General features: G+C 35.0%; 6 protein-coding genes and 1 long non-coding RNA gene across 9 annotated transcripts; 5 read left to right on the top strand and 2 right to left on the bottom strand.

Annotated features, from left to right (window-relative positions):
* Positions 1 to 1,445: 1,445 nt before the first annotated feature.
* Positions 1,446 to 2,300, top strand: LOC111477636. The gene has a single exon (XM_023121500.1). It carries the CDS (start codon positions 1,446 to 1,448, stop codon positions 2,298 to 2,300), a length of 855 nt encoding a protein of 284 aa, XP_022977268.1.
* Positions 2,301 to 3,305: 1,005 nt separating this feature from the next.
* On the top strand, positions 3,306 to 5,390 carry LOC111477790 (cytochrome b-c1 complex subunit 9-like). The gene is made up of 3 exons (XM_023121678.1): positions 3,306 to 3,566; positions 4,352 to 4,399; positions 5,120 to 5,390. Exons 1-3 carry the CDS (start codon positions 3,447 to 3,449, stop codon positions 5,168 to 5,170), a joined length of 219 nt encoding a protein of 72 aa, XP_022977446.1. The 5' UTR covers positions 3,306 to 3,446; the 3' UTR covers positions 5,171 to 5,390.
* Positions 5,391 to 5,847: 457 nt separating this feature from the next.
* On the top strand, positions 5,848 to 8,867 carry LOC111478709 (1-(5-phosphoribosyl)-5-[(5-phosphoribosylamino)methylideneamino] imidazole-4-carboxamide isomerase, chloroplastic). 2 transcript variants are annotated; one of them, XM_023123125.1, is made up of 10 exons: positions 5,871 to 6,005; positions 6,162 to 6,323; positions 6,416 to 6,474; positions 6,710 to 6,917; positions 7,312 to 7,397; positions 7,620 to 7,721; positions 8,023 to 8,156; positions 8,237 to 8,285; positions 8,403 to 8,564; positions 8,799 to 8,867. In XM_023123125.1, the coding sequence occupies exons 2-10, from the start codon at positions 6,197 to 6,199 to the stop codon at positions 8,850 to 8,852; spliced, it is 981 nt and encodes a 326-aa protein (XP_022978893.1). In that variant the 5' UTR covers positions 5,871 to 6,005; positions 6,162 to 6,196; the 3' UTR covers positions 8,853 to 8,867. The 2 variants fall into 2 exon arrangements, with proteins under 2 accessions (XP_022978894.1, XP_022978893.1); XM_023123126.1 differs by lacking the exon at positions 8,799 to 8,867 and having other exon boundaries at positions 5,848 to 6,005; positions 8,403 to 8,755.
* A 1,419-nt stretch (positions 8,868 to 10,286) lies between these two features.
* Positions 10,287 to 10,987, bottom strand: LOC111477765. Its single transcript, XM_023121651.1, has one exon. The coding sequence runs from the start codon at positions 10,888 to 10,890 to the stop codon at positions 10,390 to 10,392; it is 501 nt and encodes a 166-aa protein (XP_022977419.1). The 5' UTR covers positions 10,891 to 10,987; the 3' UTR covers positions 10,287 to 10,389.
* Positions 10,988 to 13,594: 2,607 nt separating this feature from the next.
* On the top strand, positions 13,595 to 16,185 carry LOC111477762 (pentatricopeptide repeat-containing protein At2g36240). The gene has a single exon (XM_023121647.1). The coding sequence runs from the start codon at positions 13,746 to 13,748 to the stop codon at positions 15,237 to 15,239; it is 1,494 nt and encodes a 497-aa protein (XP_022977415.1). The 5' UTR covers positions 13,595 to 13,745; the 3' UTR covers positions 15,240 to 16,185.
* Positions 16,186 to 18,269: 2,084 nt separating this feature from the next.
* On the bottom strand, positions 18,270 to 25,399 carry LOC111477763 (cell division protein FtsZ homolog 2-1, chloroplastic-like). Of its 2 annotated transcripts, none has more exons than XM_023121649.1 (8): positions 25,278 to 25,399; positions 22,132 to 22,787; positions 21,707 to 22,006; positions 21,299 to 21,389; positions 20,013 to 20,137; positions 19,168 to 19,260; positions 18,826 to 18,891; positions 18,270 to 18,703 (listed from the first exon to the last, which is right to left on the bottom strand). In XM_023121649.1, the coding sequence occupies exons 2-8, from the start codon at positions 22,765 to 22,767 to the stop codon at positions 18,572 to 18,574; spliced, it is 1,443 nt and encodes a 480-aa protein (XP_022977417.1). In that variant the 5' UTR covers positions 22,768 to 22,787; positions 25,278 to 25,399; the 3' UTR covers positions 18,270 to 18,571. The 2 variants fall into 2 exon arrangements, with proteins under 2 accessions (XP_022977417.1, XP_022977416.1); XM_023121648.1 differs by lacking the exon at positions 25,278 to 25,399 and adding an exon at positions 23,133 to 23,312.
* LOC111477767 lies at positions 20,146 to 20,719 on the top strand. Its single transcript, XR_002717359.1, has 2 exons — positions 20,146 to 20,315; positions 20,486 to 20,719. It is a non-coding gene; the product is annotated as an uncharacterized LOC111477767 (long non-coding RNA).
* Positions 25,400 to 25,774: the final 375 nt, after the last annotated feature.

Genomic DNA, 25,774 nt, shown 5'->3' with positions numbered 1-25,774 from the left:
AATATTTTTAGTAATAAATAAATTCAGTATGAGTACATAGTTTCTCTCTATATTTTCCTTGTTTGTTGTCTTTAATAGTCCTTTTCTATTTTTTCTTAAGTTTCTTATTTTCTCTGTGTTATTTATTAGCTTATTATCTTAGATTAGAATAAGTTGATAGGACCATTTTTTACGTCTCCATGTCCCTCCTGTGTGGTGGTATGGGACGCACCTCTACCCAGTCAGGAAATTAAACCCAACTTCTTTCTTTCCCGTTGATGTGAGTTCTTGGAGAAAATCAGTTTGTTATCTCTAGAATAACTTTTATCCGTTGAGTGACAACCCTTCTACTCGGCAATATCATCACAATAATTTAATTACCATTGAATGACCTGAATTTTAAATATATATATATATATATATATATATATATTATTATTATTATTATTATTATTTTTTGTTTTGTTGAAATCTTGGATTCTAGTTATTTATTTTCCTTTTTGTATTCTCACCTATTTCTACCTTAAGGAAACGAACTTTTATGAAAGAAATTAATTGTTCACGTGCTTCACATAAGTGAAGCGTGAAATTGTTAACATTGCATGAATAATAAATCTTGCCCTATTCCTATAGTTTGTGTGCTTAAATTAAGCTAAATTACTTTAAGATAACAACATTTATCTAAAAGTTATGTCGTGTTTCTCAACTTGAACTAAGAACATTGCTTAGCTACTACACTTGCTATTTAATAGACTTTTTTATTTCACGACTTCACCTGTCATTATTACAATGAATTTTTCATCGTAGTTTCTTCGTGACAATTTTTCGAAGTCTCTTATATCATTAAAGAACAAGAATGTTCAATCCATTATTGCAATTTTCTTACGCCCGTGTATACTAAAACTTCAATGTCTTTTTCCTTCTTTCAAAATTGTCTGTTTTTTTTTTAATATGAAAAAAGAAAAAAGATTCTCATATAAAGAATTTGACTTTAAATTATGTTGCTATTAAATTAACTAATTAAGTTTGTCTTAAAAATAATAATAATAAATTTTGTGGGAATAAAATTAAAAAAAAAAACATTAAAAATAAGTGGGCCCAGCGGAAGGAAACAGTAGGTTTGAATCTACCCAATTAAATATTTTTTGGAAAATAATTATGTTGAACAGAAAAAAAAATTATGTTGTAGTATAATTATAAGGTCTAATCAATTTTTAATGACACGAAAAATATGGCTATATAATTACAAAAAAAAAAAAAAAAAAAAAAAAAAAAAAAAAAAAAAAAAAAAAAAAAAAAAAAAAAAAAAGCATTTAAATTAAAAAGGCTTTTCTGCACCTAATTGGCGCACGGAGAACACCGAGGAAGACAGAGAAAAGGATCTCCATACTCATTATTCATTCAATTCAAGAATTCTTCTCTTTTGCATCTTTCAATTTTCTCTGTTGATTTCGATTTCTTGTATGATGCCGCAGGGCGATTTACAGGCCTTCCTCACCGGCGGTGTTGCTGATGAACGGAAAGCCGCCACNGCCGACGCCGACGACAGAGAGCGGATGCCATTGGAGGAGGAGCCAGATCGGCCAGAAGTTCCTCCTGACTTCCCACCGGAATCTTTCTGGCTCTCCAAGGATGCGGAGTTTGACTGGTTCGATCGAAATGCCTTCTTGGAACGGAAAGAATCCACTAAGGCCAGTTCTAATTCCACGAATTTGAATCCTAATTTACATACGCAATCTAATTCGAATTCGCAGCGGTTTTCGTTGAATTTGAAGTCGAAGGCCTCGATTATTGGATTGCCGAAGCCTCAGAACACTACCTATGTCGACGCGAAGAATCGACGAAATTGCAAGTCCGGAAACATACGGTTGTTTCCGAAACGGTCAGGATCCGGTGGAAAATCGGTTTCGTCGATGATCGAGCCTTCTTCTCCCAAGGTATCGTGTATGGGGAGAGTGAGATCGAAGAAGGACCGAAATCGGCAGAAGAATAATAATCACCATCACTCATCAGAATCAGAAATAGCAACAAACGCAAAGGAGAAACCAGTCGAGAAACAGAGGAAAGGATTCTTCGCGAGTTTCCGCGCTGTTTTCCGGAACAGTAGAAGAAGGCAACCAGTCATCGAGCCGACTGCATCTTCCCTCACTAACTCGCCTCCCGAACAGGACATCAGAGCATCTCCGCCGCGGACGACGGCGTCACTTCCAAACAAGATCGACGAAACCGAACCGCCGTCCTTGGGCGGTTTGGAGCGATTCACATCGAGTAGAAGATCCAGTTCGTGGAGCGTAAACGAGGCCGGTAAAGACGTGGAGTAGGTGTAGAGCATTGACTCTTCCGCCATGCGAGGGATCATCGCGTAGTTAGTGCACGCCATCGGGGCCCACCGGAAGATTTTACGGTAGGACCGAATCCGATCGAATTTGTCGTCGGATGAACAATATTTCTACTCCATTGTGATCTGAAAGGTAAAACGTCGATCTCATACTCATAGTCCTCCTTTTTATTATTAATAGGCGAGTTAGTTCATGTGAAGCCTTTTAATATATATATATATATATTATATATATATGCTCGAGTTTGAAAAAATATTACTTATAAAAACGGAAATTTTATCATAAATAAATTTATTAATTGAGTGGAAAATTAGTTGAACAATAAAATTAAATATTAATGGACACAATCATATTGTGTGATGTATAGAGAATTGTTTGAAATGTATTAAATTATGGGAGCCAATGAGAGCAATCTTTCTAAGAAAGCACTTAATTGAAATGAAATAAATATAAAATTAAATATTTAAAAATTAAAAGCAATAAAATTAATATAATTTTAGGTCAAACTAAATATAACTCAACTAATTAAAATCGCGTATGATAAATATGACAATGAAAATTTAAACTTCTAATTTCTCCCCGGTCCCATTTTTTTATTTCAATTTTCATCCACACAAAATTTACTAATTATTTTTATTTCAACTCACGTGCAATATATATATTCATTTCATATATATTTTTATTGTATTATTTCAATTTTTCAATATAATTTCTAAAAATAACATATAAAACATCATAATAAAATACAATAATATTTCAAAAATATATAATATAATATTATCTTAAATTTAGTTTTAATCGATTGAGAAACTGATTTTTAGTATATTTATTGACTAATAATATATTGTGCTTAAAGATTAATTTTAACTGGTAATTTTTATAGTTTTTATTTTTGTTAAAGAAAAAACTTCCCTGTTGAGTTTTATTTCACACGCTCCGATTGTATGTAGAAAAAAAAGACAAAAACAAAACCGCGCGGTTCGATGTTTAGATGTTCGCTTGAATCGATCAATCAAATAACAAAAGAAAGTTCCCCAATCAATCGTCTCAACTTCAACAGCGTCGCTGGAGATCTGCGAAACCGAACTCGCACAGATCAGGAGGAAAGAAGTTCAGATTAGCACGATCATGGATTATGCAGCGCGTAGGAGTGGAGGAGGCCTCCTTGAAGGGCTTTACAGAGTAATTATGCGCCGGAATTCCGTTTACGTCACCTTCATTATCGCCGGCGCTTTCGCTGGAGAGCGGGTAAGGATCATAAATCATCTCTTTATTGTGCACTGGATTCATCTTTTTGGTTCCTTTAGTTACCTGCTTGCTGAGAGATAGAGAGAAGTGAGAAGAAAAATACAATTTCAGTGGACAATAGACCATATTACTTTGTCAATTGGTTTATCTGGATTAGCGAGATTCGGATGTAGGAACCATTTCTAATTGTCGAAATGTTGAATTCTGAAATTAACTGGCTTATTAATGTTATCTTCGTTTTGTTAATTCGAACCGATAATCTCCATTGCTGAAAAGGAGAGGAAAGAAAAGAGCAATTTCTTGGACGTTTTGGACAGAAGTTGCTTTCTGGAAGGAATTCGGTTTTTGATTTTGCGGCTGTGAAGAAATCTATGGACTTGAAAGTTTAATATGGAACCTTGAAGATCTAATGATATGCTTGTTTATTTTCATGTAAATTCGTTCCCGCTAAATGATCTCTGTAGAGTTTTAGCGTGTTTTCTTTTGGTTTATGCAATTGGCTTGCCAAACCTCCCCATACTAGGAGAATTCTTTCATTTGTTCTTCTTAGTGCTCGTTAAATCTGAGGGGTGAAGTATTTCATCATTTTGGGGTATGAAAATTTTGTCAACCGTTTTCACATTCATTCTTCTGTACCATTTGCTGGAACATGCATTCCATTACTTGCTACAAAATTATTTGGCGTTCCTTAGGCTTATTTTTTAAAATTATTTAGGTTTTCTGGGTTGTGTAGGACTATGAACATCGGTATTAGCTTCTTACTAGTTTTGGCTTTCCTGTTGTAGGCTGTGGATTATGGAGTTCACAAGCTCTGGGAATACAACAATGTTGGGGTATGACATAACTATCCTTTGGTTTACTTTTCTCTAATTTGAATTGTCTTTGCAAAACTGTTATGAAACTGAAGTCGAAAATCACTACCTCATTTCACATATCACATTAAACATTAAGTTTGCTTTCTGAATGGGACCAATTTGTGAACCTTTTTTTTGTTTATTATGCTTATTTTTACTGAGAGTGGAATAAAATGTTCAAAATTTTGTGTTATTTTTTTGTTTTTGTACATTCTATATGCAATATATGAACCAAAACTATAAAGATTACAATTTCATTGTTGTTTTCAACATGTTGAAACAAGAATGAGAAACCAATTAACAGGAAATTGGATATGCTTTGAAAAAGTTAGAAATGAGAAATGGGAAACATTCCTAAATATAAATGTTTTTTCAACTAGATCAATAAGAACAATGTAAATGGTTAAGGGCTTAAGGGAATGAGTTTAATTATGGTGCCTTGATATACTACCAAGTATTTTGTCAACTATATGTAGTAGGGTTAAGTGGTTTTCTTGCGATAATAAATGTTCATAAGGTGATTGTTTGGCAACTTACCCCTCTCGAGTTATTGGAGGTGTTTCTTGGCATACATAAGTTTTGCAAAGTAGTTGCCAAATTTCTGAGATAGAACTTCAACCTGGAAACTTATTACTATAAGCAATGTTTGTGGCTGAGTATTAGCTTTGAATTTTGATTGTGTAACCCTTTTTGCTGCAGAAACGGTACTACGACATTTCGGTTTTGGGGCAAAGACAATCCGAAGAATGATAATTGCCTCGATGATTCGGTTCTCGCCATTTCATTGTTTATAACAGTCCTCTAATTAATTTTTTTGAAATAAGTTTTAGATGTTGGATTGTGGGCACCTTATATATTGACTCTTGAGCTTGGTGGTCTCTTTCGATGTCGTTTCTCATTATTCATGTTCATCTATGAAATTACCAATCAAATGTTCCTCTTTTATCGGGCTATATTATTACATAGCAAATCTAGTGGGTCTAGACTTATACAATCACAGTTTAAAATTGTATGATTATAAGGATATCTTGGTATGGAGTTGGATCATCGGACTCGATGATGGCTCCTCTTACTAGTAAAGGGAATTGGACGGGATGATATTGGTGCTACCGCTTACACTCTTGTTAACATAGACAAGTATGCTTTTTTTTTTCTTCGAGGAATTGTCTTCTTTAACTCGGGTATTTTTCAACTCATACCTTCACCTAAGAAGTTAAAGTTTCTAATATTTTTTTTTTACCCTCACATATTTTTAATTAAAAAAAATGATTAATTGAGCAAATAAAATATTATTTACCTCGGTTTAAGTTTAGACAAATAAAATTAAACATTTAAATAGTAATTATTTATAAAGATTAAAATGGAAAAAATAATTAAAAAATAAGTTTTAACCAAAATATGGTATTTCTTTTTTGGGCATCCGGGACCATCCCTGTCGTCTCTTCCGTATTGATTTCCCCAGCAGAGATTCCACCGAAGAACTTTGGATTTGAGGTCGCATATTTCTCTCTCTATTCCCTCTGACCTCCTCCATTGAAGCTCAAGCTCGCTTGCGCCGGCGTCGCACAATCGCCGCCTGCTACTGGTCTGATTTCTCACAACCTTTCTCTCCGCTTCTTCTTTTTCTAATTTCCTCTTCCTCTTCGTATTTCTAGTTTAATCACACGAAACCTTCTCCCCTTTGCACTTGATGGATATTATTTTAATTCATTTTTTATGGAATCGACATTTCCCTTTGCAGTTTCGAAGGCGAGAAATTAGCTTCATTAGATTGAAATGAAGTTCCAAAGCCTTTGTTCTACAAGAAGTTCCAGTCTCTGTGCGTTTCTCGGAGTTTCGAGCTCTTCTAATTATGGAGCCATGAAGCTTGGAATCATTAGAGCGACGACTTCACTATCTTTCAGTAATCCGGCATTGGCTTTCTTGAGATATTCGCATGTATTGTGCTTTATTGTAACTTGTAAAAAATTTAGCTATCGTTTTGATTCTGGGCAGGATCCTCAAGAATGACTGTTTGCGCGGTTAGTTTCCGCCCTTGTATTGATATTCACAAGGTATTTTATCTCTTGTTTGACTACATTCCTCAATTTCCACAGATTTATTATGTTAAATGCCTTTTTGAATTGTGCAACTAGTGGGATTCAATTACGCAATTTACAACTTCAACAACTTATTTAAGTACCGAAAATAATAATCAATACGGCTTCTAATTCCTTGGTTAAAGTTGGAAAATGTTGTGTTTCCTCTGATCTTAATCTGATTTTCATGTTTGAGATATGATTTTATAAGGGGAAAGTGAAACAAATTGTTGGATCAACTCTCCGAGATTCAGAGCAGGAGGGATCAACTCTTCTCACCAATTTTGAGTCAGATAAATCAGCTGCAGAGTATGCAAACTTGTATAAACAAGATGGGCTTACAGGTGGTCATGCCATCATGCTTGGAGCAGATCCTTTGAGCATAGCTGCGGCCATCGAAGCATTGCATGCCTATCCTGGTCTGTTCTTTTTTTTTTTTTTTTCCCTTGTAATGTTTAACAATAACATTCTATGGCGCTTAAATTCCCTGTTTATCTCAAATAGGTTGGTTCGATTTTGTTGGTGTTATTAGCTCCTCTTAGCTAGTCATTCTTGGTTTTATTTAATTATAGTGTCATGTTGGATGCTGTATCTACTTGTGGATATCTTTAGATGTATTTTACCTGGCATCCAAGTGAACATCAGTGTTTGTTTGTGGTCTATTTAATTTTCGGTGATTTCCCTGATTTCTTATAGTCTTGACAGTTTTTGAGGATACTCCTGTGCACATAGACTCTATGGTCCTCAAAGATTTTAAGAACTTTCAGAATGTTACTCTGCTTAATCTAATGCTATAAATGATGAAACATATAGGTGGCTTACAAGTTGGGGGTGGGATAAATTCAGAAAATGCTTCTCGTTATATCGAAGAAGGAGCTAGCCATGTCATTGTTACTTCAGTAAGTTGTTTCCTTTTATCTATTTATGATATCGCTTAATGTATTAGCCATATTGGAGGCAGTGTAACACGATTCTGAAATCCTGCAACACTGAACCTCGTTGAGTTGTTGTAGTAGTAGAATATAGAAGATAATTAAGATGTCATTAGAAAAGTTAATTGGTCTTTCAATGTTTTGGAATTTCCCATTTAATATGTTGTATGTTTCTTGGTTCTATCACAGTATGTGTTCAATAATGGACAAATGGATCTTACAAGGCTTAAAGATCTTGTTCGTATTGTTGGGAAGCAAAGGCTTGTGCTGGATCTTAGTTGTAGGAAAAAGGTATTTCTTTTTATTCTATTGTTGCTGTGTTTGGAAGCTGTCATGGCTGGTTAACATCTTAGTTATGGTTAGCCCTTTAAGCATATTATCTATCATGGATTCAATCTGAGAAGTCACCCGAATTCATCATCTGCACTCAAACAAACAAACATCTTACAAAATAATTTTGTAACTCGTGGACTGGACGAACTTTAAAGCACCTTCTTGCTCTATTTTTTATTCAACATTGCCCTTTTCAATTTGGGGCTTTGCCTACATTTGTTTAGGCTCCTGTATTGATTATCATTTAGTTTCGATTTAGGAAGGTAAATACGCAATCGTGACTGATAGATGGCAGAAGTTCAGCGATGTATTTCTCGATGAGGAAGTACTGGCTTTTCTGGCTGACTATGCAGATGAGTTTTTGGTCCATGGTGTCGATGTCGAAGGGAAAAAGTATGTCATAAATGCTGCTATTATCTTGGTGTGGTTGTAATAATTTATATATCCTAACATCTATTGTTTGATGAATATAGACTTGGCATTGATGAAGAGCTAGTGACATTGCTTGGCAAGTATTCATTGGTTCGTCTACTCCCTCACATTGCCTTCAAATTTCTTTCCTTTTTTGCCTGTCTGCTCGAAGGACAAGTGATCGATAATGATATGCTAAACACTGATATTACTTTTGAAAAATGGCAGATTCCTGTCACATATGCAGGTGGGGTCACAACAATGGCTGACTTAGAAAGGATAAAAGATGCGGGCAAGGGGCGTGTGGATGTTACCGTGGGAAGTGCTTTGGATATTTTTGGGGGAAATATGGCATACAAGGATGTTGTTGCATGGCATGCCAAGCAAAAGGTACCAACAGTTTAGTACCCTCCTGTTGTTTGCTGCATAATTTTGTTTACTGCTCTTAACTCTTACTTAGGGAGTGCTTTTTTAGACACAACCCAGAAGTCCGAGTGCCTTGGACATTCTTTATTCACCCAAAGATCTTAACGTTTCAAGTTCCTCATTAATCTAATGTTCTATGTTATATTCATGTCTGAGATCAGGTTACGACTGTTTTTTTTTTTTTTTTTTTAACGTTAGGTCCTATCCAGGGGATTACGACAAAAAAGTCAAGTGAACTCTAAGAGAGAATAAATCATAGCTACAAAAAAGGGGGTTCAAGAGTAAGTAATTGATATTCTTAAAAGTCCATGTCCTGTCTGGATAACGTTAAGCCATAGGATGTTCTTGTCCTTTTTGGAAGGGTGTCCAATCATAGTGATGGAACAAAGGGTCCAAATGTCGTTTGGTGGAGCCATAGATCATCCAAAAGTCTCCTAAAATGATAACCCAGATTGTTCTTGCAAAAGGTCAATTACTGAAGTGGTGGGAATCAGTCATAGATGCTGATCTGCACTTATAACAGTAGCTAGGAATTGCTAGGAGTGATATATGGACGATGAACTTGTTATTAGAAACCATGAACCTATATAATGATTTGATATTTTTCACTTTGATCATGAGCTCTCTCCTGACTTTGCTTTTGGTTTCCCAAAAAGCCTCATACCAATATATATGTATTTCATACTTATAAACCCATGATCAACCTCTTAATTAGTCGACGTGGGACTCCTCTTCCAACAATTCTCACCAGACCTCTCTTTGAAGCATTCCATGTGTGCTTAACCAAGAACGTCCGAGTTCCCACATAAAAATCCTAGACTTTCTTAGGGTATTTGTGTTTCCAAATGGAGCAATGAAGCTCTTGTTTCCCATGAATCTGGCTACGGGTATGAATAGGAATGAATGTTTGTGCTTGGATATGCAAGAATCAAAATTTAATTATGAAATTTAGTGGGGGAAATTAGTTGATTAATTGAGTTGATCGACCATTTTGATAATGAAAAATGGCACTACATCCCTCGTGCCCATTTTGGAAGGAGCTAATAAGCATCAAGCCACCATATTTTTCAATAATTATACTCATGAAACAAGTTTTATTATGCTAATATGACTCATTAATCTTCTCTTACCCTCTAATCTTATCTTTTACAATTTTACTTCTACAAACTAATCCATTTTAGATGCACAAATTTTTAAATATAGTTTAATTAGTTTAGATATTGTATTTGCAAAAACTTTCAAGGATTTTTGTTTTTAAAAAATATAATAATTATTTTTAATTATAAACTAGAAAAAAAAAAAGAAAAAAAAAAGGATAATGTCGAAGCCGTAGATTTTATGTTACTTTTCCCAACCCACCTTCTTTTCTGCTATTATTCTTTTACTTTAATGTTTAATGGACTAAATATTTCTTCACTAATCTTTTTAATTAAACATAATCATTCACTTTTTACGCCTATGATAATATTATATTTCTTATTCCATTTTTTTTAAAAAAATAAGATTGAGCGGGTCGAACACATTTAAAATTACAAAACCGAGAGTTGGGTGAATTTCTGTAACTCAAGCCCATCCCTATCCACTTTGTCCTGTTACGTATTGTCGTCTGTCTACCTCACAGTTTCGAGCTCTCCACGCCATTATAAAAAATATATTTAGTTTAAAGGAAAAAAAAAAAAAATCATGTGGCAAAAACTTCAGTGTTTTCTCATTATGTTTAAAGTGTGTCTTTCACTTTGTTTGTATATCTTAAACTAAAAAAAGAAAAAGAAAAAAAGGAAGGAGTTAGCTAGCAAGCAACTTCACTTTCCGGTATGCTTTGAAGAGCAGGCTTCCATCTCTGTTCCTCAGCTTCCTCCAATTCTGTGCAACTAATTTCCCCACTTCCACTTTTTATCTTACAAACCATTTCATCTCCCGAAATCCCCCCTCTTTCCACCATCTCCTGCAGCTCCTTCTTCGTCATAACCAACTTTATTCTAACCACCCGCCCCGTCCCCCCGCCGTTCTCGCCGCTTTCTTCCTTCTCCGAATCCGCGAACCGAACCGTCTTCTTCGGCTTTTTCTCCGCCGCCTCGGTGGGGATCAGAAAGTAGAGGTGGCCGGCGAGGAGCTTGGCTGTTGGGTGGAGATGCTGGGACACTGGAACGGCGTCGGAGATTTGGTGGCCGGAGAAATCGGAGAGAACTTGGAAGACTCTGGTTGGGGATTTGTATTCGAGGATCTTGCCGTCGGTCTTCATGATTCTGATGGGTTTTTGGTCGACGAACAAACAGTTGGAATTGCCCATTGTTTTGGTTAAGAATGGGATAATGGGAATTTCTCGTCTCTGCAACTGAAGAGAGCGTAGTAGTGCGATTCATTTAGGATTTTGCCTATTTAAAGATCCTAGCTTCACTTTTTGCCCAAATTCCTTTCCTTTATTACACAAATGCCCTTCCCCCCATTTTCCCTCTCCCTCTTCACCGTTCCATTTGTTTTTAATTTCAAATATTCAAATTTAGGTAATTAAAACCACAACCAAAAAATTAAAAGTCATTATTTATACCAAGAAAGAAGTCGGTGACATGGTAACAAGGGAGCCAACGATCAAAGTCTCAATGAACGACGACCGTAACTATAACGGTCTTAAGGTAGCAAAATTTTTTGTAGGATAAATTCGTGGTTCAATCATAGAAACTTCATAGTTAAATGTATTTTAAACAATAATTCTATATTAGTGGCTTCCTAACAGTTTTCCTAGAACTCACTTGAAGACAAAATATGCTAGTATGACTCGTGTTAAAATAATAACATAACCATGTACGAAGAATGTAAATGAACATTAGAACGAAGTGCAATTCTCGAGAATTGCACTCAAAATCATGGTTTAAGAGCAATAATTATGATGCTTTCTAATGGGTTGGTTTAGTAGAAAAGGAAAGTGGTTGAAATGGGAAACCCATGGAACTTCTTCCTATATAACTTTTAATTTAAAGTAAGTATTAAATATTTTTCCACACATTTACATCAATTTTTCATTTGAGCAATAATTACCGAGGTAATAAAATGTCTTAAAATACATTAATAAAATACAGTTTATCATCTACGCTAAATTTCCAAAAAAATCTTGAAATTTATGTCTTGTAGATCAATAGATTAAAATTAATTATATTTTGTTACCTTTTATATTTCATTCATTTTGTATTGTTTTAATTAATATAAGACTATATTAGCATTTGAATTTATTTGCGATGCATGAATCAAATTATTAGAGTGTGAAAATAGTGGAGCGTGTGAATAAATTGACTAAAATAAATAAATAAATAAATAAAAAGAGGAGAGAGAAAGAGAGAAAGAGAGAGAGAGAGTGAGTGGGGTTAGTAACCTCAACTAACTAGGAATGGGAGAAGAGATCAAAGAGGAAGAAAGCGGGCCCGGCCCATCAAATCAAACACCCAATCTTGGTTGACCACTTCCGCGCGTTGACTCTATTTTGACTTAAATAATTATTTATCAAATTTATTTATTTATTTATTTTTTTATTTTTTTTTTTTATGATTCCAAATCAAACACTCATTTAAAATACTTAAACATATTAGATTAAATTAATACTAATTGGAATTAATATGAAACATTATTGATATGTTTGTTGTTATGTTTGAAATTGAAATTTTATAGAGATTTTGGAGTTTAATTATTTGTTTATAAAAATATAAAAATTGGTTAGTTTTATGTTAGATGGCACTTTTGTAATTACGACCAATTTACTATGTTCTCATCAGAGAAAGTACGGATATTATGCTTACCACATGAGCTTTTGAATGGTAATTGACAAGCACTCTTTCGTTAGGATCGAAAGTTCAATCTAGAAATTCAAAATTGATATGCTTGAAATCAAACCATGACCCAGTTTGTCTTTTGGTCGAGAGATAGTTTTGGAGGGAGTTGAAAGCCTAAAACCAAAATTCATGATGTTGGATTAAACTACGACTAAGCTTGTTTCCACTCGAGATAGCTTTTTTTTTTTTTTTTTTTTTTTTTTTTTTTTTTTTTTTTTTTTTTTTTTTGATTAATACCAAATTGAATTGCTTGCCATAAATTGAAATTTTAAATAATATCTAATATTGTATTTGGAGACTAAAAATATCTAAGTTTCTTATAGTGGGAAACATTAAAATATCGTTGCAAAAACTTTATTATTATTATTTAAATTAGATTTGAGATATTTTAGAAATATATATATAAAATAATTGGCTTTCTTTTCAGGCTTATAGATTTGAGATATTTTAGAAATATATATATATAAAACATTTTAGATTAAATTAATAAAAATATCTAAAACTATTAAATCTTTTTAATAATAATCTTTAAATTAAATATTTTTTTAAAAAATAATTAAAAAATATTCTTAATTCCAATTTTGGATGAATTAGTTAATATTTTATTTCAAAAATAAAATTAAACTTTTATTGGTAAAACTTCAAAAATAACTTTAAATTTATTTTAAAAAAGATTTAAAATACGTATAAGAATAAAATTTTATTATCTTCATAAACTTTTAAGAGTAATTAAAACTCTTAAATTTTTAAATTTTTTTTTGGATGAACCAATAAAATAAATAAATATATATTATATTACTCTAGTTCTTAAATTTTAAAAATAATTTATACTATTTTTAAATGTTACATTTTATTAACATTTTGTTTATAAGTTTATATTTTTATTATTTTAAATTTAATTTTTATTTAGTTATAGATTTTAAAATTTTACTATGCTAATACTCACTCCCTTACTAATTAATTAAAAAATTAATTAAGTATAATCAAATAATTAATTGTTATTTCTTCATCTTAAATATTTCCTTCATATTTTTGAAAATCAATTAATTAATGTCAATAGAAATTGAAGGTAAGATTGAAAAATCATAAAATTTAAAAAATTAATGTAAATATAAATATGAATATAAATAATAAAGTTTAATTGAAGATCCATTTGCGATTTAGATAATTCAGGCAAAAATGTCCTAAACCATAAACCCTATCAGAGACGGGTTTTGGAGAAGGAATCTCTGCAAATATTGTTGATGAAACGCCGGAAGCTGATCGGATTCTGATCGGAGACAGATTTCTCAGTTTCCCCATTTTCGTGGAGCTCGAATTTGTGATGAAGAAGCTCCCACCCATCCTGAGAAAGCTTCAAACCCCTAAATCATCTCCCCCGCCGCCATTGCCCGACGCAATTTTGCCCCCTTCTCCTCGAACCCTTCTCGCTCCTCTTCCTAGTTTCGCTCTCTCCGCTCCCCACCATTACGCTCAACTCCTCCATTTCCTGAAGACCCACCTCACGCTTCCCTTCACCCCGAACAATCTCCTCCATTTCCTCAAATCCAAGCTTCATTTTCATCCCAAATTCACCCACTACGATTTCCATATATTCAATTGGGCTTCATCCATTGATTCCTTCCGCCATGATCACTCTACCTTTGCCTGGATGGCCAGAACTCTTGCGGCCACGGATCGTTTCGCTGAGCTCAAGTCGCTTCTTCAGTTCTTAGCTTCCTCTCCTTGCCCCTGCTCTGATGGTATTTTCTCTTGCCCTCAAACGGAATCCATTTTTCAATTTGCCATTACTGCCTATTGTAGAGCTGCGAAATTTGACGAGGCTGTTTTTGCTTTTGATTCCATGAAAAAATTGATTGATGGGAAGCCTAGTGTTGTGATATATAATATTTTGATTAATGGGTTTGTGAAATCTGGTAGATTTAACAAGGCTTTGGGGTTTTATGATAGGATGCTTAGTGATCGGGTTAAGCCTGATTTGTACACTTTTAACATTTTGATTAGTGGGTATTGTCGCAATTCACAATTTGCACTGGCTTTAGAGTTATTTAAGGAGATGAGGGAAATGGGTTGTTGCCCAAATGTGGTGAGTTTCAATACTCTGATTAAAGGGTTCTTCAGGGAAAGAAAGTTTGATGATGGGATTGCCATGGCTTATGAAATGATTGAACTGGGATGCAAATTCTCAAGTGTTACTTGTGAAATTGTAATGGATGGGCTGTGTAGAGAAGGCAGGGTTCATGAAGCATGTGAAATTTTGATCGATTTTTCGAGGAAGCGAGTTTTGCCGAAGGATTATGATTACTTTGGAGTCATTGAGAAGCTTTGTGGGAAAGGGAATGCAGGGAAAGCCATGGAAGTTGTGGAGGAGCTTTGGAGGGAAGGAAGTGTTCCCAGCTTCATTGCTTCCACCACTTTGATTGATGGACTGAGGAAAGAAGGAAGAGTGAATGATGCAATGAATATAACAGAGAGGATCCTTAAAGAAGCAATGGTTCCTGATAGTGTGACTTTGAACTCTCTTCTCCAAGAGCTTTGCAATGTGAGGAAAACAGTGGAAGCTAATAGGTTGAGGTTATTGGCTTCAAGCAAGGGATTTGAACCAGACAGCAAAACGTACTACACCTTGATTTCTGGTTACACCATGGAAGGCAACAAGGTGGAAGGGCAAAGGGTTGTGGATGAGATGTTGGATAAGGAGCTTATACCTGATATTGCAACGTATAATAGATTAATGGATCGGTTGTCGAATGCGTATGAGAAAAGATCTATACCGTCACGATATCCATCAAGTTCTAAGCTCGTAACGTCAACGTAATGACGAAACAAGCAGAGGTGAGACAATTGCTTCTCAAGTGCTATGTATGATTGCAGATAACTCAGGTGATATGCCAAGCATGGACCATTCATGTTTATACAATCTGCGCTGATCTATGCTTGAGCTTGACATCTCCATTATGCAAAACTTGGATTTAGAATGTTTCTGTGGATGGATTTGGGGTGGAATTTATGGTGGGCGTTTACTAGGGTTGCAAGATGTAACCGCCTAAGTCTACTACTAATAGATATTGTTTGCTTTGGCTCATTACGTATCGTCATAAGTCTCCCAGTTTCAAAACGTGTTTGTTAAGGAGAGGTTTTCACATCCTTACAAGGATTGCTTTGTTCTCCTCTTCAACCGATATGAGATCTCACAATTTTTCCTTGGGGCCAGTATTCTCGTTGGTAAACTGCCCAGTGTTTGGCTCCAATACCATTTGTAACAGCTCAAGTCCACTGCTAGCAAATTTTGCCCACGGTTTTAAAACACATTTGATAGGGAGAAATTTCCACACTCTTACAAGGAATACTCCGTGCGATCACACAAAAGAACACAAGCATAGGTGAATGGTGTATGGACACTCTCACACGTTGATGCTGTCCGAGGAACGGAGTTCAAATTATTAATATTTTAGGTAAGAAAAATGTAGGTAAATTGTTGAATTTTGATGAATTAAATAAATTTTATTATAGAATGAATGAAATGGACAGAGTGCCTACCGTCCAAAAATGAAATTAAATATGATGTGTAGTAAAATAACGACATGTCGAGTTTCTTTAATAGAAGAGATTCTTGTTTGGTAGTGAGTGGACCCACTCTATAAATAATGTTCTTAATGATTTGAGGCTCTTATTATAAGGGTGAAGCATTGGGAAGAATTATATGGTATAGTTGTCCATGCGAGCTTAATTTAGGGATAATTGATATATACTATTTTATTTGATTCGAGATTCGAAGCTCGATATCTCACATTTGTAATTTGGACTTAGGTCTTGAAGATCGAGAGTAATTTTTATTTGCTTTTACTACTAAATTATGCACGTGTTAACAAAACCCAACTATAATTTATTAGTTCTCTATAAAATATTTTGAGTTCATGGCCATGAATTTGAAGAAAGATTAAACTCGAGTTTACCGTTCTAGAAAATAGATAGGTTTTGATGACAGATAAAAAACTGTAATCTTTTCGATATGAGTTGCTAATCAATAGATGGATGACAATTGGAAAAAATCACATCATGGGTAAGATTTGTTTCACTTTTTTAGCATCTGAATATGGGTGTCCCATGTAGTTTACTTTCGTTGATGATATCATATATCAAACTAGAGTACTCTCGTCTCCCATACGATACCAATTATTGATGTCAAAATCTAGTCAGAAAACATCTCATCCAACCTTCCCATGTCTCAACAGTAAATTTGTAATTTAGAAAGAAAAAAAAAGTAAGCTATAAAATAGTTCAAGTTCACTGCTAGCAGATATCGTCTTCCTTAAACTTTCCCTTCAAGGGGTTCTTCTCGAAGTATTTAAAACGCGTTTGTTATGGAGAAAGTCTATCTCTACTCCAATTAGTGTCTTGCACTGTTCGATGGCTAGCTTGATACCATTTGTGACAGCTAAAGCCCACCGCTAGTAGATATTATATGCTTCAGCCCGTTATGCATCATCGTCATCTTCACGATTTTAAAAAGCATATGCTAGGAAGAGGTTTCCACTATCTTTATAAGAAATGATTCGTTCCTCTCTACAGTTGATGTGAGATCTCAAAATGTTATAAATGATATCACGTCAAGTCACCGAGCAATGTCAGTGAGGATGCTGGGTGTCCAAACCAGATGGATCGGACTCCCAAGACAAGTGAATTATGAGATGTCATGTCCAATGAGACTAATTAGGGTTTTGAAAAAAGCTGATCATTTCAAGGTTCTATATGAGAGAAAGTAGAAAGACAAGACAGATTGGAACTATTATCCAAAGCCTTCCATGCAATTCCATCTATCTTTCTGAGATGTTTTTCCATATAAAAAGAAAAAAGAAAACCCATATTTTTGCAAGATGCATTTTAATTCTACATGAATGAGTTGAACATGATCATCAAATCAAACATCCTAGATCTAATAAGCTCCAACAAACAACAACCACAACGACAACAACCTTTGATGATGATGATGATAATAATAATAGTATATGTTTAACAACCGTTTAATATACTCAAATCTCCGGCAGCAGCAGCGGGGGCGGTGGTGGTGGTGGTGGAGGCGGCGGCAGCGTTGTTATTCGGCGACGATCTCTTAGCTTCTCGAGCCAAAGCCTGGCGAGCCAACACGATCCCGGAGGGGAACAAAGAGGCTTCAAATGCAGAGCCGTCGATCCAATCCTTCAGGAACTCTTCTTTTCCCCACTTGTCGGGGATCCAAACGTGCCCGGCCACGGCGAGACGGTGGCGCTTTAACCTCTCTCGAGGGGAGTGGTCGGAGGTGTGAAGGTTGTGATGGCGAGAGGTCTGATCTGAGTGTTGGAGAGGGAGAGTCATAATGTGTTGTGGGTAATGGAAAAGATTGAAGGTTGGGGTTTGATTATGATGGAGGTGAAGAAGAAGAAGAAGAGGAAGAAGAAGGGGTATGTTATGTTATGTTATGTATTTGGTAAGTAAAGAGGGAAAGGGAATGGGTGGAAAAGTTGATATGCACGTCATTCAGCTCTAACATAAACATCCGATCTTCATTTCTATGGTAACTGACAAATCAACGTGTCTTTTCTCTGCCTCCATTCCATTCCACTTGTGTGCCACAATCTTCTCTCTCCCTCTTTCTCTCTTTGTGAGAGAGAGGGGGAGAGAGATTTTTTACAAATGGAGTGAGGTTGTATATATATATATATTACAAATTATAGCAAATAAAATAGACTATCTCTAGTTATAAGAGAAGATTTGTGCATAATAATATTCTATTCCGAATGCATAATTAAGATACTTGGAATGAAACTAATGAAGATTCAATTATATTTAGTCAACTTGCGACAACGTATTAAGGCAATTCCATGAACATTTACTTACTTCAGCCATTGCAGTATTCTGCTGAAACTACTGTTGAGCAATTTTATCAAACGGAGAATACAACTAACTCAAGCTCTTCAGCTACAAACATATTTCATATTGTAACTACAGATGAGAGACTGAAAATAATATGAGCTATTTATTACTCAACTAATATACAGAGTAACAAAACCGAACAACGGTATACAGATACTACCACCTATAGCAGCATATTATATGTACGTAGGAAGGAAGGTCGCGGTGGCAAAGAAGAGCTAAACGGGAAGAAGGCGATTAAGCTCTAGGATAGCGTGACCGACCTTTCTTCTTCAAGAATTCTGGGATTTCAAACGAGCTACCTTCGTTGAAAGAGGAAGGTCCACGGTTGATTCCTGAATAGTTTTCTCCCTGTGATAGTTGACTGGCCTATAAAAAAGGAAACAAAACGGGTTCATCTTAAGCTTTAGCACGCTTTTGTGTATCTTGTCACAGACCTATACACCAGAATACTGAATTTAACACCATATTTTATGCAGACACAACAATACCTGAACGGGCCTTCCTTCACTTTCTTCTTGGCGCTTAAATCCAGTGGCAATTAGAGTTATACTAACCTGAAAATGGAGGGGTGGAGGCAGTTTATTAATTAGTTAAATCATCATTATGGTCATTTATATCAAATCCATAGGACCAGACCATGAAGAAGAAAGACATCATTATGGTCAATATCCACAAAGTTGGGATTCAAGTTCATATGGTTCACTTCTTGGACGGTAGGAAGAAATAAAAACTTTAGCACAGTTTTAGTATGTGGATACCCAAAACATCAATGCCTGACTATCAAATCCAAATGAAACTTCAAATGAATTGTGGTAGAACTTATAACTTACTTGACCACTAAGTGAAGGATCTATTACTGCTCCAAATATTAAATTAGCAGTTGGATCCACGAGGTCATATATAACCTCAGCTGCAGCATTCACCTGTGATTATTCACGAGAAATTTTGAGAACAAACAAACATTACATGATATAATAGAAATACAGTGATTCGTATCAAGTTAGAATTTTGGTTAAATTACAAGTTTAGTACCTCAACTTTAAAGTGTGTCTAAAATGATTTAAAATTTTCTAATCTTCTGATTCTAACTTTGAACTGTTCGGTCTTATTATTTTCAACATTCGATTCTCAGTTTCTTAAGTTTCGTTGGTTTTGGGATTTAGGAAGAGAGAATACTTGAGATTTTATATAAAGGGACTTAGATTAGTTTGTGGGTACGAATTAATCTTATGTTGTTAACATGATGAATCTACAAACTACTATCTGAAGGCTTGTGGGTACGAATTATTGCATGCATATATGTTTGTAGGTATTTTCTTAAGGATATGTGTCATCCTTTCTGTATCAGGAATCTTTTTAGTGACGTCTTCCAAGTGAGTAGTTTCCAGGATTTGTAAGGTGGGCCTTACGCGACGTGGGCTAAGAATTACAACTCCATATTGGTAACGAGAGGAAAGAAGTAAACTCAAACATCATAATTATCACCAGCCACTACATCTAGCTATGGTTCATAGTGAATTGTATCGATGTCATAAACATGGTAGATCAAACATATGACATACATCGGGTATATAAATTATAAATAACGATAAGTGATTAAACTTTTAAGAGCAGTGAGATAAAGATGCATAAATAGGTTGTGATAGGCAGGTGAGAGGAACAGAGAGAGCCACACCTCATATAAAGTCAAATCACTTCCACCCGTTATGTTCCACACAATTCCAGTGGCCCTTTCTATGCCAATATCCAATAAAGGTGATTGGATAGCGTTTAAAGCAGCATCTCTTGCCCTTGTCTTTCCTGCATCGATGTAAACAAAGGGTAAAATTGGTTTATATTAGAGCAGCTGATCAAATATTTTAGACTTTGGAGAGAAAGGGAAGGGAGAGAAAGGGAAGGGAGAGAAACATCTCAATAGGGAAGGATTTGGTTATATCATGCTGGTTTACCCCAAGACACAAGCTTGTTTATCAAACAGGTTACATAAACTCACACTTACGATATCTATCTTTTATCCTACGTATTAGTTTTTATAAATCTTAGTTTTCATAATTCGTTCCTTTGGACAATCCAAACACAAGTTACACAAATATTATATTATAGCCTTCTCTAATTCTATTCAAGCTTTCTTCTTTACTATGTCCAAAGGCCACTTTCTTTGATGCTGAAAGCTATTAGATGCATTCTTCGGGACATTTGATTGGAAAAGAACGGTAGATTTTTTTCCAAATGTGAGCAGAGACAGTGGAATGATGTGGGGTGGGGGAACATTATTTGTATAGCTTCGTCTTGGTCTTACTTGAATAGGCCTTTTATAGCTTTGATCTTTTTCTATGATATCTACCAATTGCAGCAATTTTTGTTGTTCTATTGGTTTTTCCAGCTCAGTGCCTTCTATGTTACATTAATCAATGAAATGTTCTACCTTAAAGAAACACAAGAAAAGGTCAGATCCATGGACATTAGAAGGATACTATTGTGAGATCCCACATCGATTGGAGAGGGGAACGAGTGCTAGCGAGGATGTTGGCTCTGAAGAGGGGTGGATTGTGAGATCCCACATCAGTTGGGGAAGAGAACAAAACATTCTTTATAAGGGTGTGGAAACCTCTTCCTAGCAGACGCGTTTTAAAAACTTTGAAGAGAAACTTGAGAGTGAAAGCCCCAAAGAAGACAATATCTACTAGTGGTGGGCTTGGGCTTTTACAACTATCCACCTCAATCTATTTGGATCTTTGATAATACGGAGGAAACCGTGGGAATTCGAAGTATCCAAATAAGGTTTAGTTTCTCTTACGAGAGTTGAAGAATAATGAAGCAACTCCATAAGTTTTAACATTAAAGGTCGTTGATAAAATGAAAATTTTGGCAGCTCAAAGTTGAGACCAAAAAGAATTAGATCAGACTTCATACATGAAATAAAATCTTGTAAATCAGTAAAATTATGCATCTTAGAGTTACCGGTTGCAGTTCCTATTCCCATCAACGAAGAACCAGCATTTGCCATAATAGCACGAACATCAGCAAAATCTACATTTACCAGCCCTGGTATCTGATTGTTGCAATGCAGTAACAAACCATAAGTTAGATCCCAAAGAGTGTTTATAAATCACTTCTACTGATAAATTTATGCCTAAAAGACATTTTGATTTCCCTCAAACTGAAAAGTTATCTCAAAAAGTAGAAATACATATCCAATAAAATCTCCTGGTAAATCTTGATAACGCAATTTTGACAAATTATTTTAAAAGTAGAGGTTTTCATACTCTCAGTAGACAAAACCACTAAATAGAAGAATTGAACTCCATAGAAAAGCTCTCTAAAAGCACAGAGAATCTAAAGTTCAAAGTTTTTGAGGTTTGTATATACCATGATGATATCAGAGATACCACGAACACCTTGCCGAAGTATGTCATCAGCCAAATTAAACGCTTCTGTTACAGGAGTAGACTGTGAAACTGCTGTCAGTAACTTATCATTCGGGATAACTATCAGTGTATCAACTTGGTCTCTTAAAGTTGCAATTCCTTCTTGCGCTTGAACGGCTCTCTTTCGTCCTTCAAAAGAGAAAGGAGTAGTAACAATACCAACTGTCAATATGCCCATTGACTTTGCAATGCCTGCAATGATAGGAGCCCCTCCAGTTCCAGTTCCTCCACCCATCCCAGACTAAAGCATGGAATTTAATCTTGAAGTTAGAAAAGAAGCTAGGTCGCAGTTCAGGTATATATAATCAAACTTGAATGATATAGTAAGGGAACGATAATTTTAAGAGCTAAACAAGCTTAACTTACAGTGACAAAAACCATGTCAGATCCATAAAGTGCTTCTTCAATAGCTTCTTTACTTTCGTTTGCAGCATTCATACCAATCTCAGGGTTCCCACCAGCACCAAGACCTCTGGTAAGTTCTAGACCGATTTGTAGACGGTTCTCGGGATAAACAGGAGACATTTTCAATGCTTGAACATCTGTATTAACAATCCAAAACTCCACACCCTGCATTGAACTTTCTATCATACGATTAACTGCATTTGATCCACCACCCCCCACACCAATAACTTTAATCTTTGCCTCATTGTAATTACTACTGGATGCATCTTCCAAGCTCTCGGAAGTAATTCCACCCAAATTGTCCTTTCTTGGGCTATTAATTGTACTGCTTCCCTCGCCTCTTAGCATTGAAATTTCAGGGTGTAACTCCATAAATGGATCCCTGTTCTGATAATGGCTAACATTGTGAGAATTGGAAGAAGACTTGGCCAAATTTGATTTTTGATTGATACCCACTAACCCACTCCTATCCTCAGGCATTTTCATGTAGCATTTCCCCGACTGATGCTCCATAGATAGTCTGCCTCCAAGAGCAGACAGCATTCCAACAGGGTTTCGAGTAAGAGAGAAATTCATCGACACATAACTAGCCATCATCTAACACTGAATCAATGCAGCTGAAAATGAAAAGAAATTCAGATACATAAAAGGTCTAAAATTCAGAAGATTAGTGGCAGAGAGACAATCTAAGGGAAATGTAACGAAAAACAAATTGTAGAAATCAAGATTTCGCAGAAACTAATAAATGAACTCTGACTTGCAAAAGTGTATCTAATCAACCCCACAGCTGAAGAACAGAAGAAAACTCGAAACCCATTACACATTATCAATCGAATTCAATAGCAGAAGAAAATTAGAGCCGATAAACCGAGCTACAAGGGAAAACACACTCAGAGCAGAGAAAAGACAGAACTTCAAAGCAAGATATCGAAAAGGGAAAATGCGTAATGCATTAAGGGCACCTGAAAATGCTTCCCAGTAGTACCGATAATCGTTGGAGAGCGCTATGAATGCAAAATCCAAATTGGGTCGAGCGCTTTCCGCCGAAGAGATACAGAACGAGTAATAATCTTGATTCTTGCGCAGAGCAAGGGCAAACAATAGCAATTCGGTTCAACTAAACCCCCGCTGCCTCTGCTCAACCGCAGTCTAATCTTTTTCTACTAATTACTAATCACTAAATTACAAACTAAATGCCATAAACTTAAAATTGGAAGAAATTTTTTTTGTTTTTTGTCACAATGATTATACATGTAATTTAAATTTTAGTCATGCAAACTTAAGCTATATAGTCTTTATCTATGCAACATGGAAAAATCTTTACCAAATAATTTTACCCTAAACTTTTTAATGCATATCCATTTTGCTCTTAATTTTGTAGTGAATGGTACATTGAGGTTAAATTTTTTACTAAGAAACAAAAAGAACATAAAAATGAATTATATGTATATGGTTAAATAAATACATTTTTAATGAAGGTGGATTATAATTAATTAAGTACTGTTTACAAAAATTAGATAAATTTAAAGATTTTATAGATATTTGAAATGTCTTCAAAACTAACTTAAAATTACTATCTAATTCAATTTGGGAGCATACAAAATCCAAGTATCATAAAGTCCTTCCTTCCCAATGCAAGTAGCTATATTATCAACATGTGAAGAGTCAAATGTTGTAATGACGAGAATGGATGATCAACCCAACAATTGGCTATGCGATCCACCAAAAGGCTACAACAGTCCAAAGCCGAAGTTTAAACAAAAACAAGCGCCGATCATCTTTTAAAAGCCGTGAGGCTTTCTCAGCTGCCGCTTAGTTCACAGATATAGAGTAATTTGAATGGTTTATGGGTTTGATTTCATTTCAAAGGACAGGGTAGGAAAATTCAACAACGGTTTCAGTAATTTCTTTCCTAATCTTGCTTCATCAATGGCTTTCCCCACCTCGCTCCCATGCCAGATGTTGTCAAAGTATATCTGGTACTCAACTCAAATGTGTTGGGAAATGGTAAAATTACATCTTTTGGGATCTTCTTATGTCATATTCTTCTGCTATCTGCTAGAGAAACCTCCCCATACTGTTTCAACTCATATGGTAGATGGTTGGGAAGGAATCCTACGTTGATTAATTTATGAAATCATCATGGGTTTATAAGTATTATAAGTAAAGAATACATCTCCATTAGTATGAGGCCTTTTGAGGAATCCCAAAGCAAAGCCACAAGAGCCTTAAAGGGGACAATATCATATCATTATGGAGAGTAGTAATTTCTAACATAATATAAGAGTCATGCCCTTAACTTAGTCATGTCAATAAAATCTTCAAATATCAAACAAAGAAGTTATGAGTGAGTCTTGAAAGTGTAGTCAAAGTGACTCAAGTATTGAACAAAGGGTGAGGCTCCATAGGCCTTAGAGGAGGTTATAATAGGATTTTTTAAAAGGGATCTCCTTTTGGATGCACCTCTAGTAAATGAAAATGTACAACAGATCAAACATACATGATGTACACGAAACAAAGATAACACTATGATTTTGCATCTCCAGGAAGACAAAATGGAAGCGAAAAATATGAGTAGACAGAGTTAAAGACTAATAACTTCTTACACTCTTTCATCCGATCTTTATCATTTTATATCGTATCAAGAAAAGAAAACGATTCATAAAGCAAGCAATGTAATTGTAGTTTTTGTTCATACTTGAAACTATAAATTCTTTTTAAGCTCCTTCGAGTTAAAGGAAGCAAAGTAATGAAAGGAAGAGCAAAGTTGAGGGAATAAAAAATTATGCATCTATGCAGAAAAATGCGGAAAACTATTTATCTATTATGAAAAACTCAGAAAGTCCTGAAAACTTAAACCGTCACTTCGGATTACGAATCAGACGCATTAGGGTTTTCAAGAACGGATTTCTTTCCATCGTTTCCGACGATTTCTCAGCAACCAAACAGGTCAAACAAGGTCAGTGGTCTCAAGATTAGGCCGATAAGAGAGAATAGAATAAAGCAGATACCGAGACGAAATATTTCCGACATAGCTTAGGGATTGAAATGAAATCAAAGATTATTGCAAGAAAACGAAAAAGATCGTCGGAGTAATAAGTAATCACCGTCGTTCATCAGCCACAGACGAACAAAGGTATGCACTCCCCGGACGCACATCCTCGGCGCTTTGAAGAAGAAGCGTGTCTTATCCGGTCAGTAGCTTGGAAAATCCTCGCCGAGAATGGGATTTGGCGCCATTCTTGATACAGCAAGCCAGATAATTGAAAAATGGAGGGAAAGGTATAGTCCTGTCGGGATTTTTTTTTTTTTTTTTTTTTTTTTTTTTTTTAATGGTGTCAATTTTCACATTTTTAGGGGTTTTTTATTTTATAAATTTTCTTCAATTATTTGATATTTTTTTTAAAATTTCTTTAGAACTTTATTAGAAATAAATTGAATTAATTTTAATATGCAAACTTGAAATTTTAATGGTCTTTGAGAAGCTGATAATTTTAATTATATATATATATATAATTTTTTGTTTTTAATTTCAAGCATATGAAAATGGTTAAAATTTCAATTAAAAAAAGTCAGTTATTATTGAAGTTTGGGATTTTTTTTT

The sequence above is a fragment of the Cucurbita maxima genome, unplaced genomic scaffold (genome assembly GCF_002738345.1).
Source record: "Cucurbita maxima cultivar Rimu unplaced genomic scaffold, Cmax_1.0 Cma_Scf00004, whole genome shotgun sequence".
In the NCBI taxonomy this organism is placed as follows: domain Eukaryota; kingdom Viridiplantae; phylum Streptophyta; class Magnoliopsida; order Cucurbitales; family Cucurbitaceae; genus Cucurbita; species Cucurbita maxima.
Note: the sequence above shows the minus strand (reverse complement) of the source record. Positions and strands in the feature narration are given on the sequence as shown.